General features: G+C 39.8%; 1 protein-coding gene across 1 annotated transcript; it reads left to right on the top strand.

Moving 5' to 3' along the window:
• The first annotated feature begins 6,483 nt into the window (after positions 1-6,483).
• Positions 6,484-7,924, top strand: LOC108116158. Its single transcript, XM_017227893.2, has one exon. The coding sequence runs from the start codon at positions 6,630-6,632 to the stop codon at positions 7,755-7,757; it is 1,128 nt and encodes a 375-aa protein (XP_017083382.1). The 5' UTR covers positions 6,484-6,629; the 3' UTR covers positions 7,758-7,924.
• Positions 7,925-15,749: the final 7,825 nt, after the last annotated feature.

Genomic DNA, 15,749 nt, shown 5'->3' on the forward strand with positions numbered 1-15,749 from the left:
TGAATATTAAATCATAAACTTTATTAAATATTAATGCTATTCTATCTTTGTTACATTTTCATATAAACCTTCCCTATCTGAGCCAGTATTATGGCTCTTAGTATTATGTCCATTAGCACTACTGCAAAGTGAATGCCACTTTTACGAAAGGCTTTTAGATGCTCATCCAGATAACTTTCATAATCTTAAAGTGATACCGAATTACGTAAATTCATTACGTTATCCAATCAGAAGGCAACCGGCAAACATATGGGACAGTAGCACATACAGAGAGCCGTAAACACACACGACCAAGTGGAATACTCGCTCCTGGCACAGGTTATGCCATTAAATTGCAATTCCTTTCGATTTGTGCTGCGTTGCTTGGCCATTTATCTCTACCCACCGAGCAGCTCTTCTGCTCCTCTGGATTCGGCACTGGGAAAAATAACGGTTAGATTTTCAAATTATATTTTGAATTCCGTTCTTTAGATTATAAGCTTCGTTAAGATAAAACATAGTTCTTGCTACTAAGAATTCGATCATCTTTTCTTCAGATTTTCACTACATTTGGTTTTTCTCTCAGTGCACACTCCTTCTTTCGCCGCATGTGACTGTGAGCGAGTGTCTTTGCCTTATGCCATCTTCCCGTGCTGTAGCCTTTAATCTGCGTCGTGTACTTGACACAAATGCCGCATAAAAACAAAAACAAAAACAAAGTCAGCTAAAGTTTTATGCAAAAACACACACAATGAAAGGTGTATGAGCGAGAGGGTGACTCAAAGTAGGAACAAGATAGAGGGAGAGAGGCACACTAGTCGTTGCACTTTGCATAAACGTAAAACCTAAAAAGACAGCAGCATGAACTTACCCATATGCAGCAGCTATCCGGAGTTGGTTGTGCATAAATCTTGGCGCTGAAATGTATGCAACACATTTATATACAGCTTGCCATTTGCATGTGTGTGTTAGCCAAGACAATGCCAGGTGAAATCAACTGCTGTTGGCGACAGCAAAAAGGTAGGAAGAAATAATAAAATAAAGGGGAAATGCGCTGCCTTTATTAATTCTAAATCAGAGCGCGGGGCACGAAGATTGAATGCAGCAAGAAAGACTGAATTTTGTTGCCACATATATATATATATATATATATATGAAAGACTCTTTCCAACGGAAGAGAAACGGAAGCATTTGAGAATGCACTTAAGTTCTCGGCGCCTGATGAAGTGCATTTGCAGGTGTTGCCATTTGTTGCTATTAACGGGTGAATGGCGGGTGATTGGCACCTGGCGGCGAGTTCAACGAGTTCACTAATCAGCCGCAACAAGCGGAAAAGTTGAGCGACCACGCCTAATTCTGACCCAAATACACCCCAACCCCTCATCTTGTGCGTCACATTTCGCATGCCGCATCACGTACGAAGCCACTGTGGGAAAACTTGAAGACAAAAAACAACAATATATTCCTGGCACACAGAGGGAAAAGATAAAAAGCACTAAATTTGGATGCCTTGCAAGAGGAATTTTTATGAACAAATTTAAATTTTGTGGATTTTTTTGGTTTGTTATATTTTCCATAGGAATCCTAAATACTGGCTTTATGCTTTTTAATTAAAGTTCTTTGCTTAAAGTTACCAAAAACTAAATCCGATTACTTAAAAGTTCTTTTTTGCTAGAAACTTGTAAGCAGTTTTCCTTATTTTTCTCAGTGAACACATAGACATTGACACCGGAAACCATGCACCGGCATTAATGCGAAAAGCAAAAATGCAAAATGCTTAGACGTGCCCAGTTCCAACAACCTCTGGCCCACAAAAGCTTCAATGGGTGCAATGATGAGCTCATGACCAACGTTGCGTATGAGTAATGTTTGGTTTGTTTATTTCTTTTTCTCGTTGTATTTTGTGCTGTAACTTGAAAACTTTCCACTGAGGTACAAGCCATACTTAATGTGTAATTAATTACACGTTGGTTTGGTTGGTTTTTCCGATTGTTAAGTTATTTTTAAATTTATAGTTTAATGTTTTTCAGTGTATCGTTATAGCAAAAAATAAATAGAAAACATAAAAATGTTGTCCTTCGTTAAACTTGTTTATACTTTACTCCTACTGATCTGTCGTGTTTTGAAATTGGCTGCTGACAGCACTTGGCTGTTGCTCTCCATCTGTCTTTCCTGGCTGTGAGTGTATGGGTAAGTGTGTATACACACACGCACACACCCACACACTGTACACACTGGACTAGAAAGTAGTTTTCAATTAGCTCAGTCCTGATAGCAAAACCCCATGGAGCTGCACTGAGTGCTTTGTTTTCCAAGTTACTTCCTCAGGGTTTTTCTGTGTTTCGGAAGTCATTTGGATGAAGCCATCAAAATGGAATCTTTACTTTAGAGCCATGTAAAGGCAATTAAAGAGTTAATAAAGATATTTAAAGTTAAAAATTAGATTTCCATAAGGAAACCTAAGATAGTGTAAGGTACATTTTTAAGAAGTTAACTTAAAGTTTTCATAAAACAAAGCAACAACCTTTAAGTTCATAAAATTGCTTTAGAGCATTCACCCTTCGTTTTCTTCGCCAATCCTATGACTTCCAGCTTAATGTGGCTGGCCAACTTAGGTTTCTGTTGGCCAAAACAACTGCAAAAACAGAATCATCTGCCAATCCAAACCGGTTGAGTAGGCAGTAGGTGAAGATAGAAAAAGTAGAGACTGCGGACTGCGGACTGCGGACTGCGGCACATTTGTTTTCATCGGCAATTGGCAAGTGAAAGCTTTTAGCGCGAATTGTGCACGGCAATCACTTCAAATGGAGAAGAAGCCAAAAGCAGCTTTCCCGAAACAGCTTCCTTCTTTTTTTTTTTAACTGCCCATCCATCTCTATCGCTAGTTGCTGCTAAATTTGCTGCAGCTTTGGTGGACTTAAATAATGGGTAGTTTGGTTTTTAAAGAGGGCTTGAAACAGCTTTAGCTTTTTTTATATAAAGATACATTTTCAAGATAAGCTATGCTTATATCCTAAGTAAGAATCTATCCTACCCTAAAAGAAAAGATTTAAGAACTTAAAACGGCATTCCTCGATTTACTGACAGCCTCTATAACCTTCCAAGAGAGCATTTGCAGTTCACCATTGCAATCCTTTCCATGTATCCTTTCTGTATCCTTTTGGCCACCTGTTTCCACTGGTCGAATAATTTCCCGCAAAATGCTAAGCAGATTACATTTAATGCCTCGAGCGTAACGACTGCGGCAGTTAAATTTTGTGTTCGACGTTGGATCCTTGTGTAATGCAGTAGTAAATTTTTTAATGGTCTTTATGCCCTGATTCCGTGCATTAAATCAAATTCCGGCTTACCCAATCAAGGCATTCAGTTCTTTGCCTCTTTTTATACAGTTTTTTTTCTTTTTTTTGTATATAGGGTTCCAGTGGTGCTGTAATTATTTGAGCATTGACTCCAATTGACTTTAGGTCACCAGGGGGTCGAAGTCCTCGCAGCGCTTTGATTAATAAAGCCACGGACCCATCGTCGAATTTGTTTTATTCATAAATTTATAACCATCGGCCGTAACGAATGGCAGCCGTTTGGCGAATGTTTTATTGCGTACATAAATTGCAATTAGTCCCAGCTCCCGTTGGGATAAATGTGAGCACACGCATGTCGTCGCCAGGGAACCACTGCCACTGTTCGAATGACGAACTGCCCGGCTGGGCTAACATCGACCCATCGGCCATCCAGCCACCACGGTGGGTTAACCAAACATCAATTGACTTATTAATGTTTGTCCTGCCTGCCGGGAAAACCAGAAGGAATCAAGAAGAAGAAAAGAAAAACTGCCGCCAAGACATGGTCGCCTCAATTGGATTCATGTGGCGCCCTTTGGGACATTTCGCTGGTCTGCCCACTGCCGCAGTCACGTCTGCATTTAATGTGAAATTATGACTTTAATGGCCAGTCAAATATATACTAGAAACAAAGAAAAAATATTCTGTATACTTTTAATAATATTTTTTGCATTTTAAGGGGTCACTTTAATTGGGGACAAAAGGTCAACGAACTTGGGTAAAGGAAATGTGAAATTAAAAATCATAACTTGGTTATTAGTCTCAATTTTCGTAATTAGCAAGGGTACTGAGAAATATTTTTAAAATTTTACGATAATCCTAAAACAATATTTTTGAAAAAATCAATTTTTCAACGACACTCATCTTCACTTCAGAAGGTCAAGAGTCAGCTGACACTCGCAGCTCTGGAAATCTCTTAAAAAACGCTGGGTAACTCACCAAAGTCCGGCAAATGTTGAATGCCAATTTGATTGATTGACTTTGTCCTTGCAAATGTATGCTGCCACTCATGTGTGCTTCAGCTGGCTGGAAAATAAAAAATGTAACCTGCTTTTTAACTCCACGGATCCTCGCCTTTTACATTCGTTATCTGGCCGCGTGTTTGGGCTGCGGCTTCCTTTCATGCCAAAGCTGCTGTAGCTGCTGTAGGCAAACGCAATGTAAAAACATTTAAGGTTTCAATTAAGTGAAATCCCAAACGGCCAAAAAAATAAATGGGCGAAAAAAAGGCAAGGGCTCCGAATGACTAAAGATGCCCCGGGAATGAGGCTGGAATTTTTTCAAGCAATCAATTTGGCTTTCCAGACCAAAGAAAGGGAAAAACCAAATATATATATTCCAGTTTCTTACAAATATATATATAGCTGGGGATAGCTGGTCCTGGGCCAAGTGTTTTTGGCTTTAAGCTGGACCTTCTTTGACAAACGGTTTGTTGCAAGAGACCTCAAAAAAAAAGTGAAGGGCCCAACCCTTCCATCAAATGTCAAAGTTTAGACTGTTACAGTCACTTGAGTTATATTGAGATTTATTATTTCTCAGAAGAGAAAGAAAGGCTAAAAAGAAAAGTGCCAGTACCTATCATTAATTATGATCGACCGGCAGTCAGGCATTTTATTTGTTTTTCCCCAAATGTTACACGGCTGCTGGCCTGCAATTTATGCGCCCAGCCTGCATTTCAATTTCACTTGCAGTTTTTCATGAACTGCCCAGAAAGTCGAAATCCACTGGCAAAAAATGACTTTTGGCCATTGGCCAAGAGCAGAGTTGTTCTTGTGGGTGTTCCCACATCCCAGGGTGACTCTCCTTTCTGTTTGCACTGACTTAAGAAATCAACAACTTACACTTTCGTTCTGGGCGGAGCAGCCTCTGAACCAGTTGTTTTGACACTTTTGGGCCAGGCCAAAAGTTTCTCCTGCCTGAGCCTGAAATGGGGCTTTTTGATCAGGTGAAAGGTATTCCCAAAACGGAAAACTCCTAGAAGGGATATTCTTAATATTTAATGTTAGTTAAATTTTATTTTTGATATTTTTCCATATAATTTGCCGCTTTGTGTGTGTTTTTCTGGGCCTGATTAAAGATCTGGCGAACTTTTTGTCAACCAGCTGACTTTCTGCAGCTTTTGTCGGGGGCCCTGTTAGCAGGGCAAACTGTTCGTTTTTTGGCATTTTATCTGGGCGTCGATGCTTTGGCTTAACCCAGTTGCCAGGCAGTTTCGCAAGTTCCCATTTCGCCGGCAATTTTATAATCAGCATTCTCGAAATAAGGAAAACTTTGCTATGTAAATTAAATGCCGAAACCCGCAACTTTTTGCTGACATTTCTCGCCGCTCGTGCCTCTTGTATGGCTAACCCAGAAAAAAAAAAACTCTGAGCCAAATAAATACAAGACTGGCGAAACAAAAAATGTCCTTTATATATAAACGTAATATGTACACTTCTCTTTTTTTTATTGTCGCCGGGGAAAAGGCAATGGGAAATAAATGTGGTTTAAACATGACAAGTAGCCGTGGGCTGCCAGCTCGTTATCACCAAATATTTTTGCACACGAAATGAGTGAATAAATAAGCCAGGCCAAAACGACAAAAAAAAAAAAAATGAACTGGTAGAACACGGCAAATAGCTTCTCTGCAAAGTTGACGATGGATCTGAGGCTATATAGCTATATAGCCGCAACCAAGTCGGCTTGGGTCACCGTTTATGGTCGTCACTTTTTTGTCCGCTTGTTTGACAAATAAAACGTGAAATGTCAGACTGGCTGACTGGCTGACTGGTGGTCCGAAAGCCAAACAAAAAAAGAGTAACCAATAAAAGCTTAATTAACTGTTTATGGCCATGGCATGTTAACAGGGACCGCACCGAAAAGACGTGCCGAATTTTCGTCCTTAGCCATTAATCTGAAGTGGACCGGGGACCGGGAACTGGGAACAGGGAACCCACAGGGGCACCGACCGTAAAAAGCTCTGTGTACCTCTTAAGTGGGGAATACGAAGGCCATTCAATCAGTTTAATGAACAAACAACCTCGGTAACTATTAAATACAAGTTGGGAGTACACAAAGTTATGGTTGATTTGCATAACAAAAGGTCACTTCATTTTTTCTACTCAATTACAAAAGTAATCCAAGACAAAAAATAGAAATGGTAATACATTTTAGGAAATTTTAAGGAACATTCGACCTTTTTGTCATTCTAGTTTGGAACCTTCATTCAGAAATCGTATGGTAACAAAAAGTATTCCGTTTTATACATCTTTTGGTAGATCGCTTTTGTACTTTCATAAATTTGGAAAAGTTGAATAATTGCAACTGCGGATTATGTCAGAAACATTCATCAGCAGGGAGAAGTTCGAAATCCCAGCAGCAATATCGAACGAAAGTCTCACTTGGCTTCAAAACGTTCCCGAAATTGAGCAGGAAAAACGGATGGAGGTTGAGGTTTCTGAGGAAAGGGACAGCACGTTGGAAATTCAAGAGTTAACTGGGGAAAACATCGAGATTTCAGAGGTGTCGGAGGAAACTGAGAAAGTTTCAGAGGAGGAATTTAATCAGGACATTGAAGTACCAGAAAAGAACAAAGACTCCCTAAAGAATACCAGCATTTTAGATGATGATGATTATCTGATTTCTGGATCCTCCTTCACGTCCTGTTGTTCCTTCAAATATATTCGACACTCGATCCTTTCTAGAAAGGAACGTGACGCCTCCACATTCAGCTTGGATAGTGGCATTGATATCGAATCCTTAGAGAATCCCTGTCAGAATCGGGTTCGGTATCATTCTCAAGATCAGTTAGAAGAGAAGCCCTCTTGTGGAGAAGATACAGACGATAATAGCTCTACGGTTAAGATCGTAATGGAGAAAAGGACACTTCACTTCACCCCCGAGAATAGCGTTTGCGACTACGAAATTAGTATAGACGAAGTTTACGAACGATTCTCGACTTGGTTTAGTCGTGCCGAAATAGATTTATCATTTTCCAGTTTTATGCAGGTGGATGAGGACCTCGATGGTTATATATGTCTGGCAGAACTGAAGAGATTCCTGGAGAAAATCGACATACCACAAACCCATTTGGCTGCTAAAAATCTTATGACCCATGTGGTGGATGATCACGAGGGACGGCTCAACTTTTGCCAGGCTCTAATCATACATGCGACTCTATTGAACCGCCTGGAACTACGAAAGTGGAGACTACAAAATCAGGAAAGGGAACGTTTGGCTAAAAGTGATGCTGTGGACGTGTCTCAGGTGGGTGTTAGTGGTGCAAAGCAGTTTTTCGAAGCCAAGATAGCCATGCAAACGGATTGCTTTGCCCTGACTTCGGATCCGCCATTGGTCAAAGTTCAAGTCAACAATGCTCCAACTTGTCAAATCCCTGTCTCCAAGAGGGGGCAATACGGAACTGCTGCTGCCTTATTCAAACAACTCGAAAGCGAAAAATAATCAATACTCTGGGACTTAGAAGCCTTCAATTCGAACTCTTCCATCCTGACTCAAGAGTGTTGTGTCCAAAATTTCAAGTTATAAATTTCACGTTTTATCAGAGACTGACCTTGTATCTACCCTATAACTTCCCATAAATCATTTGCCAATAAAAAGCGATCCAGGAACGCAAATGCTTCTTAAGTGACCAATCAAAGGTAATTGCCGGGCTGTAGGAACCATACCTCCAGTCCTCTGATACTCCAACTTCTTTGCGGGGCGGACTACTTTTCAATTTTATTTTCCTTTTGTTATATCCTCGGCAGTAGTGATGAGCGTTCAGTTTTTTTCTGGCTTTACTTTAGTGTTAAATTCTGAGAAAAAACGAAAACAAATGGAAATTTGTATCTTTTCAATCTTTTATTGGTTTTTTAAAAAGCTTATCCTATCCGTTTAGTTTCCTTAGTTCCTCTCACCTTTAGGCATATTTCTATTTCATGAGAACCCGAAATAAAAAATCGCCAACACTGGCTGTTGAAAATTGGCTGGGGCAACGACTCCCTGGAGAGCGAAATGTGCGCCACACACGCCAAGTGGCAAGTTGGGCGACTTTGCCGGAAGTTGCCCGGCGGCCTCCAGTCTTCGGGGCATAAAAATATTTTCGTGCAAATAATTTGCGCTCTTAACTGCGCCCGGGTATTTCGATATGTATTTGCATACCCTCTGGCCCAACGCCAATCCAAACTGCTGGCTGAACGTTCATTTGCACAGGATATCAAAAAGTTGGCCTCGCCAGAAAACACGCCACACAATTATGCTGCCATTAGGTGGGCTGTGTGCTAATATTTATAACTGATTTGGATTTGGATTTGGGGGTAGAAGCGAGAAGCCAGTTACTGGCCACCACACGCCATATACAAATTAAAACGAAAGCGTCGGACGCTGCGTATACGCAATATCGCGGAAAATAGTGCAATAAAAATCTAACTAAAGTCATGCGAATATAATGAGCATAAGCCGAAAGGAGACGGAAAGCATGGGGGAAATAGTTTTCAAATTAAAATAAATGCCGCAGCTGAAACAACTTTCATGTGGCCACAGCGCGGGTGGGTAGTTAGGGAGGGGGCTAGGAAAATTGGGAAATGGCAGGACTTTTTCGTCTGCTGCTCTACTCCCACTCTCTGCACAGGCGAAATGCCATGAAAGTAAATTCACTAGAAAATTAATTATGAACGACGATGGCGATGGCAGCGATGATGGTGACGTCGTAAGTGAAACCAATGCAGCGTTTAGCGGAAAGGCAGGGGTAGCTGTAGGAGTCGAAGGGCGGCGGCAGGGGCGTGGTTCTAGGCGAAGGCATGACCAGCCATACCTTTTAATGGCATTGCCATCAATTTCGCTCAATTGCGCGCACAATCACATCTAATCACGTTGGAACGATCCCCGAAAAAACTAGTTTAGGGGTAAAGGAAAGAGATTTGGGATGGCTAAACAATCTGATACCTCTTGTAGATAGTTTTTTTTTTAATATATAATAAAAGTTTATTATAATTTTATATATTTCTGATCACTATTTTTACCTGCAGCTTTCTTAATTTTTTTCTTAATACTTACCTTTCTGTCAGCCTGGCATACCTCTCTTAACTAAGGATGCACTACAACAAAGAGGACAACTTCTGGATGCCCTGACAAAATGTTTATGGTTATTGCTTTATGGCTGCCTGCGTAAGTGTGCGTGTGTGTGTGTGCGTGAGGCTCTCCATATGTGAGAGTGTGTGTGTGGAGAATGTGAAAAGGGAAAAGGGTCACGTGTCAGATGTCATTGACATGGTTTGCCTTGCCTTTAAGCGTTCGCAAACAAACCAACACAAACACGGGCAGATGAGAGGCTGGGCGCCGAAAAGTATGCCACGGTTTTTGCCTCATTTGCGCTTAACTTTTTTTCTTGCCCCGAGAAAACCTCCGTCCATAAATCCACCCAAGTGGGTGAGCTAGTCTCTCCCTCTCTCTCCCACCACCACTCACTCACTGCCAATTGCAATTAGTTGATGTAATAATTTCTGGCAGCTGCGTAGGATCTTCGTCCTCCGTTCATAATTGACAGGAGCCGAGAGATACACAGCCAAGTTTTTTAGGGATAGGGAAGCGAACGAAGGGGAATATGAATATGGAGGCACATCTCAGACCTGTCGGCATGGCTTAAATTCAATGTCACCCGCGACAGAAAGTCTCAGCCGGTGTCCAGGGCAGACAAAAAAATGGAAATCATAAAATAAATTCAATTAGCTAGTTAAGCTAGGAAGAAAAAACTTTAATAGAGTTAAAAAATATTTACAATATTTTTTTAAATTATTGCCAAACCCATCTCTTTGGGCGTAATGAATAACCAACTCTGCCATTGAAAGCACCTAAAACTATAAATTTCCCCACTCCCTTTCCTTAACCCTTTTCACTAGCCTGTCTTTGTGGGAAAATCCCATGGGAACTGAATTAGAAACCATTTTTATATCATATTCCCCGAAGTGCGTGAGTTATGAAAGAAGCTTAAGTTGAGGTCAACGTTCAGGTCAAGTAAAAAGCGGTAAATTAGGAATAGGTTTTCAAGCATGTTTCTGGGTAATTAGAAACTTAAAATCATTTTATTGTTAAGTTAAATGAAAGTAAAAAACATTTACCTAACTTTTAGTTATAAAATTTTCTAAAGAATTCTTTTAAATTCGTATATGCAATACTAAAAGTTGCATTTTCCAAAATAAAAAAAAACCAATCAAATCGATAAAGAAGAATTGCAAATGTATCAAAATGAAAATAAAAAACAATTGAAAATAAACAAATTGGTGTTTTGTGGCTATGGCAAGAGATTGAGCTGCCAGCAGCGAAATTTCCGCAAGAAGAATGTTCAATGAAAATTGGGGTCGGAATATTGGGGGAGTTGAGAGAGAGTCCCGAAGCTGCAACTATGCTTTTGAGTACAAAATGGAAACAACTAGTTGCAGAATAACAGCTGCTGCAATGGAAAACATGAAATTGTTGCTCGAATAGTTTAGGCAAAAATATGCCAAAAATTGCTTTTCACTCGTTGGGGGGCTAGAAAAATGGCAGATCAATTTAAGTGAAGTTGCAATGAAAATGCATGGCTTGAATTTAATTTTCTGTTGATTATTACAAGTTTTAAGATAGCTTAGCTATTAGGAAAACCAATTTATGTAAAATATTTTAAAAATAAATGAAATTAAAATGCAAACTATTCTTAAATCGGAATTTTACCTTTGTTAAGGCAGAGTTTTTAAACAATATTTTCATTAGCGTACAGGCCAAAAGCAATAGACTGTAGACAGAATGCTAAAAGTGAGAAAAGAATGTATATATAAGAAAATGGAAGAGCAGTAAAAACCAATCGTCTACCATTCCCCAGCAGACCAGATCCTGTGCAAAGTTTTCCCCCAGCCGCTCTTTACATTTGCCTAGTTGATGTTTTTCTTAACTTTATGGCAAGAGTATTTTTGTTAGCTCGAAGCTCGGGGCTTGGAGCTCCGGCAAACTGCCACAAGAAACCGACTGAGGCAGCAGGAGCAGCTTTTCGATTCAATTTCCGTGTTCACAATGCGCTTGTTGCTATTTTGCATACTCAGGAAGTATAAGGGGCTCGGGATCGGGTGTATATATATGTTGTGTATATGCACGGTATATCGAAAACATTGGCAGCTTCTCGAGTAGGCGTGACTTAGTTCCTTGTTCTCCGCTAAAAGTTTTCTTTGCCTGTGTTTGCCCTAAGTAATTCGCGCACATTGCAAGATTTATGCACTCGAAACAGGCAAAAACTTTAGCTGCATTTGCAAATTCTTATTGCCGTTGAAATGCAAAAGGGAATTAAGTGGGGTTTGGCCTTCAGTTTGCTGAGTAATATCCGCGTATCAAAGTTTCTTAAACTGATTTTGCAGGGCAACGAATTTGATTGGGATTTATTAGCTATTTCTAAGAGATACTTCTGGATAAGATTTTAGGACGAAAGAGGTATAAGCAATCGGAAAAAAGATGATTTTCTACTCTTTTCCAATCCTCTGTTTCTTTTTTTAAGCCAGAATATGCCTTAAAACCATCTTACCTTGAGTAAAGAGTACTCCTTAGTGCTCCAACATCCTTGGATCCGCTTTGGTGCCCCACAAGAAAACAAAAACTTCCGGCTGCATATCAATAACGAAATAAACTTGTTACATGCCAAAGCTGCCGGGTAAGAAAGTGTGCTGAGAACTTGCAAAAGATTGAAATGCATCGCTTAGGCGAACTTTAACCCTCGAAATGCCAGCATCATATACAGGGCAAGATGATAAAGGATCAGGTTGTTCAGCAGAGCAAGCAGGCAACATAAATGAAATTAAGTGTAAAATTATCAAAGTTACACAGCCAGCTTTCAAATGTCATGATAAAACATACAAGAAAAAAATCAGAAAGTCAGAAAATATTCAGGGAGTTTAAGGAATAAAGAAAATCTCCACCATTCCACCAATCTATGCAACATTCATTTTTCTTTTGTCATACATAGAACCCAACCGTGCTTGATGTTGAAAAATTGAAAAAACGAAAGTCAACGTTGGGACAGGACCGAGAGAGAGCGAGGAAAAAAAACGTAAGAATAGGGAAATGTGCGGAGTAGAAGGAAAATCTTTGCCTGACGCGCTTAACCCGTTAGCCTCTCTTCCCTCTTCCCTCTTTTTACCTCCATTCTGGCTGATGATACCGAAAGGCGAGTTCCATAATGATAATAATTTTGTGCATGATTTATGAATGAACAAGTTTTATGGCCCCGAAAAGAAGCAGGTCATAAACCCAGTGCAAACGTTAATTTCCAAGAAATGTGGGCTGAAAGGCAGCTGACCACCTCGAGCTCTTTCTTCAAGACTGGCCTCCTGCCCCATTGCACTCTAATATTTATTTCGACTTTGGAGCCCAGTAAATTTGCATCTTTCAGCGTTCAAATTTCGAGTTGAGACCAGGTGAAAGAGCGAGTGTTCTAGTGCTGGGAACTCTTTTTGGAAATCATTTCGCTGTGAAATTGTGTCCGCACAGGGCCAGGCTCAACGAAAGAGAGAGTGAGCACGTGAGCTCATTGAAAATGCGCGCTAGTAAAAGTTTCCCATGCCAGGAATAAGCCTGGGAAATGGCAAGGAGAGAGAGGGAGCCCTAGAAAAATGCCAGGCAAGAAGGTAATGCTCTCGAACTTGCTTTTGGCCTTAGCTCAAATTCGAGTCCAGCAATGTTTTTTGCCATTAAATTGAGGCCCCAAAAGTACGCTAGACTTTACCCATTTCTTTCTTGTTTTTTACTAGCGGGTATCAGAGGATTATGTGGGCATGCTGGTTCTATGGTGTCCTAAAAAAGTAATGCTAAATTATTATTATAAGGTTTTATTTTAAGAGACCCATATTTGCTTTAGTTAAGTTTTTATTTGTACAAACGTTTAGGTTTAAGTAGAGATTTACCTTAGGAAAAAGTATTTAGCTTTTGTCTTAGGAATCTTTTGGTTTTTTCTTAAGCATTTTTAGATTTCTTTTATGCATCTAGAAGGTTTATAGTTTCCCCTCGAACCCGGTAAAAGGTAGCCGAAATAGTAAGTTTCTTTTTCTGCTGCCACAACAGGCCATAAGTTCCGCTCGGGTCTCGCGTTTTATAGCCGCTGGGCCACTGATAATATGAAATTAATGCCCAGTGCTCCCTCCTTTCCGACATTCTCAACATTCTACTACGCTCTACCAAAAAACCGTAAGGCAAAGTAATGCCGAAAACCCAACCCAAAGTTACCCGGAGACTTGGGAAGATTTACGGGGCATGCAATCGATGCCCAGTTGTGGGGCATGTTGCATGCTTGCAATTAGGCGCAACAAACCCGACAAGCCCCGAAATTATGCACATTAAGAAGGTCAAAATGTAGTTGTGTGTGTGTACGACGGTGTGTGTTTCATAAATGGAACTCATGTATGTGTGTTTGTGCGGCACATTTTCCTTTACAAGTGCGGTTTTTTGACGGAACGGCGGCTTTGCCTTTCAGCCGAAATTCACATGCAAATCATAGAAACTAAATTGCACGAAATCGAGTTCTGAAAAAGGGATTATGAGGAGAATTTTGGGAAATAATAATACCTTCATTAAATAAATTTCTTAAATATTTTCCTTAAATGATGTTTTACAGCAAATGAAAGTAATAATAAAACCCATTTAAATATGTTTTCTATCACAAAGTCTTCTGAAAATAAAACAAAATTTCTACTCAGAACAAGAAAAAACCATTAAGAAAACATAAAACTGATATAAAATACAGATAGGCAAGGGTAAACAAGATTTCTTTGGTGCAAAGGTTGTCATAAATTTGATTCTATACCTGGATACCCCTGAAAGAGAAAACGGTTTTGGTAACACATCACAACTCCATTTTTGGTTGCTTATTATGCGTGATGTTGTAGGACTCACGAACATACACACCGCACTTGAGGGCGCCATCGTGTATTTTCAAATAAATTCCCCAAATGTGACAAGGACATTTGCATAGAAATTCTAATACCACACCACGCCCACAAACAAGCGCAACTCGAAAAGAAAAGGAAACTGTGTGTGTGTGTGGGTGTGGGCGATGAGTAGGAGTAGGATAACCAGGTGGGCTGTGGACACTCGAGTGATGAGTTCTAGGCAAATGTTTGTTGCACTTTATTTGCGCATGTAATTGAGGTCGTAAGCAGCAGGGTAGCTTGACAAATAGAAGGGCGGAGGGGGGTATAAGGGCCAGGACATCACGAAAACAGGACAATATCGTATAGTGTATTCCCTTGTTAACTCGAAAACAAGAGCACATATCACACAAGATTCCCATGGACGGGCCCCCAATCGACAGGAATTCCCATCAATTGTTGTTTGACATGCAATTAATTCGCTTCACTCTCCAGTATTGTGAAATAATGTCTGTTTAATATCCAACAATTGCGGCAAATTTAATTGACTAAATATACAATATGTTGCATAGCTGAGGGCAACGCCATCTAGCTTTTGTGACCGCAACTAGGCTATGCAAATTAATCAATTTGGATGCAAATACTTTGGAGAGATCTCTAAAAAAAGGATATTATTTATGCGAGATGAAGGTATCGTTGGATGGGATTAACTTTGGGATATAAAATTTCTTATATTTCCAAAAGTTCTGCCAATATAAGGCAGTGATCAAGTCTTAAAAAAGGTTTCTTACATAGAAACTTTAATTTATCATATTTTATCCCTTAAAGGGTGTCTCCTCTTCTACCCTTTTGATTTCCTTTCAAAACACTTGTTCCAAATCCATGTATTTACACCCATAAAAGCAACACATTTTTCGTAATGAGTTCTTATTGCTTGTCATTTTAATTTAATAGCGAATTGAAAATTACATTTAGATACAATTTTTTCCAACCTGTTTTTTTCCCCGGTTAGCATTTAATTAAATAGCGGAAATGAACAATTTAATTAATTTATAGCATATGACAAAAAGCGATTCGCTGAGTAATTATAACTAAAAACAACAAAACGAATTAACCAGCAAACTAAGCGAGAGCATCAAGGTTTTCGAGAACATTAATGTTGGCCATTAATTATGCAGTGTCAAGTGGAAATTGATGGAAAGTCAGGGGTGAAAATGGGGTTGAAAATGAAATAAAAACATATTATGCAAAATCCGTTTGGATTTCTGTTTAACTTACCAGACAGCCGCTAATTGGGTCCAAGGCTTTATGGCTTTCCAGACGCCTGGCTGTCTGCTCTTAAATGGCTTAGATAAGAATCACCCACTTGGCCTTGTTGCTTAGTTGCTGCTAATCACTTGACAACACGCAAGCTTACATCTGTATTACACCACCAACAAGATGGCTTTCGGCCAGCTCGAACACCATAAGCCAATAAAATAGTCACACCAGCCCTTTAATATGCATTCAAACTCTATCGAAATGAAATGAGAGCGGGTAAAAAGCCCACGGCATGTATGGCCAATTCATTTAT

This window comes from Drosophila eugracilis, unplaced genomic scaffold (genome assembly GCF_018153835.1).
Source record: "Drosophila eugracilis isolate 14026-0451.02 unplaced genomic scaffold, ASM1815383v1 contig_367, whole genome shotgun sequence".
Taxonomy (NCBI): domain Eukaryota; kingdom Metazoa; phylum Arthropoda; class Insecta; order Diptera; family Drosophilidae; genus Drosophila; species Drosophila eugracilis.

Bases quoted from the DNA above. Each gene is read 5' to 3' on its own strand.
- LOC108116158 (XM_017227893.2), top strand. From the start codon at position 6,630: ATGTCAGAAACATTCATCAGCAGGGAGAAGTTCGAAATCCCAGCAGCA.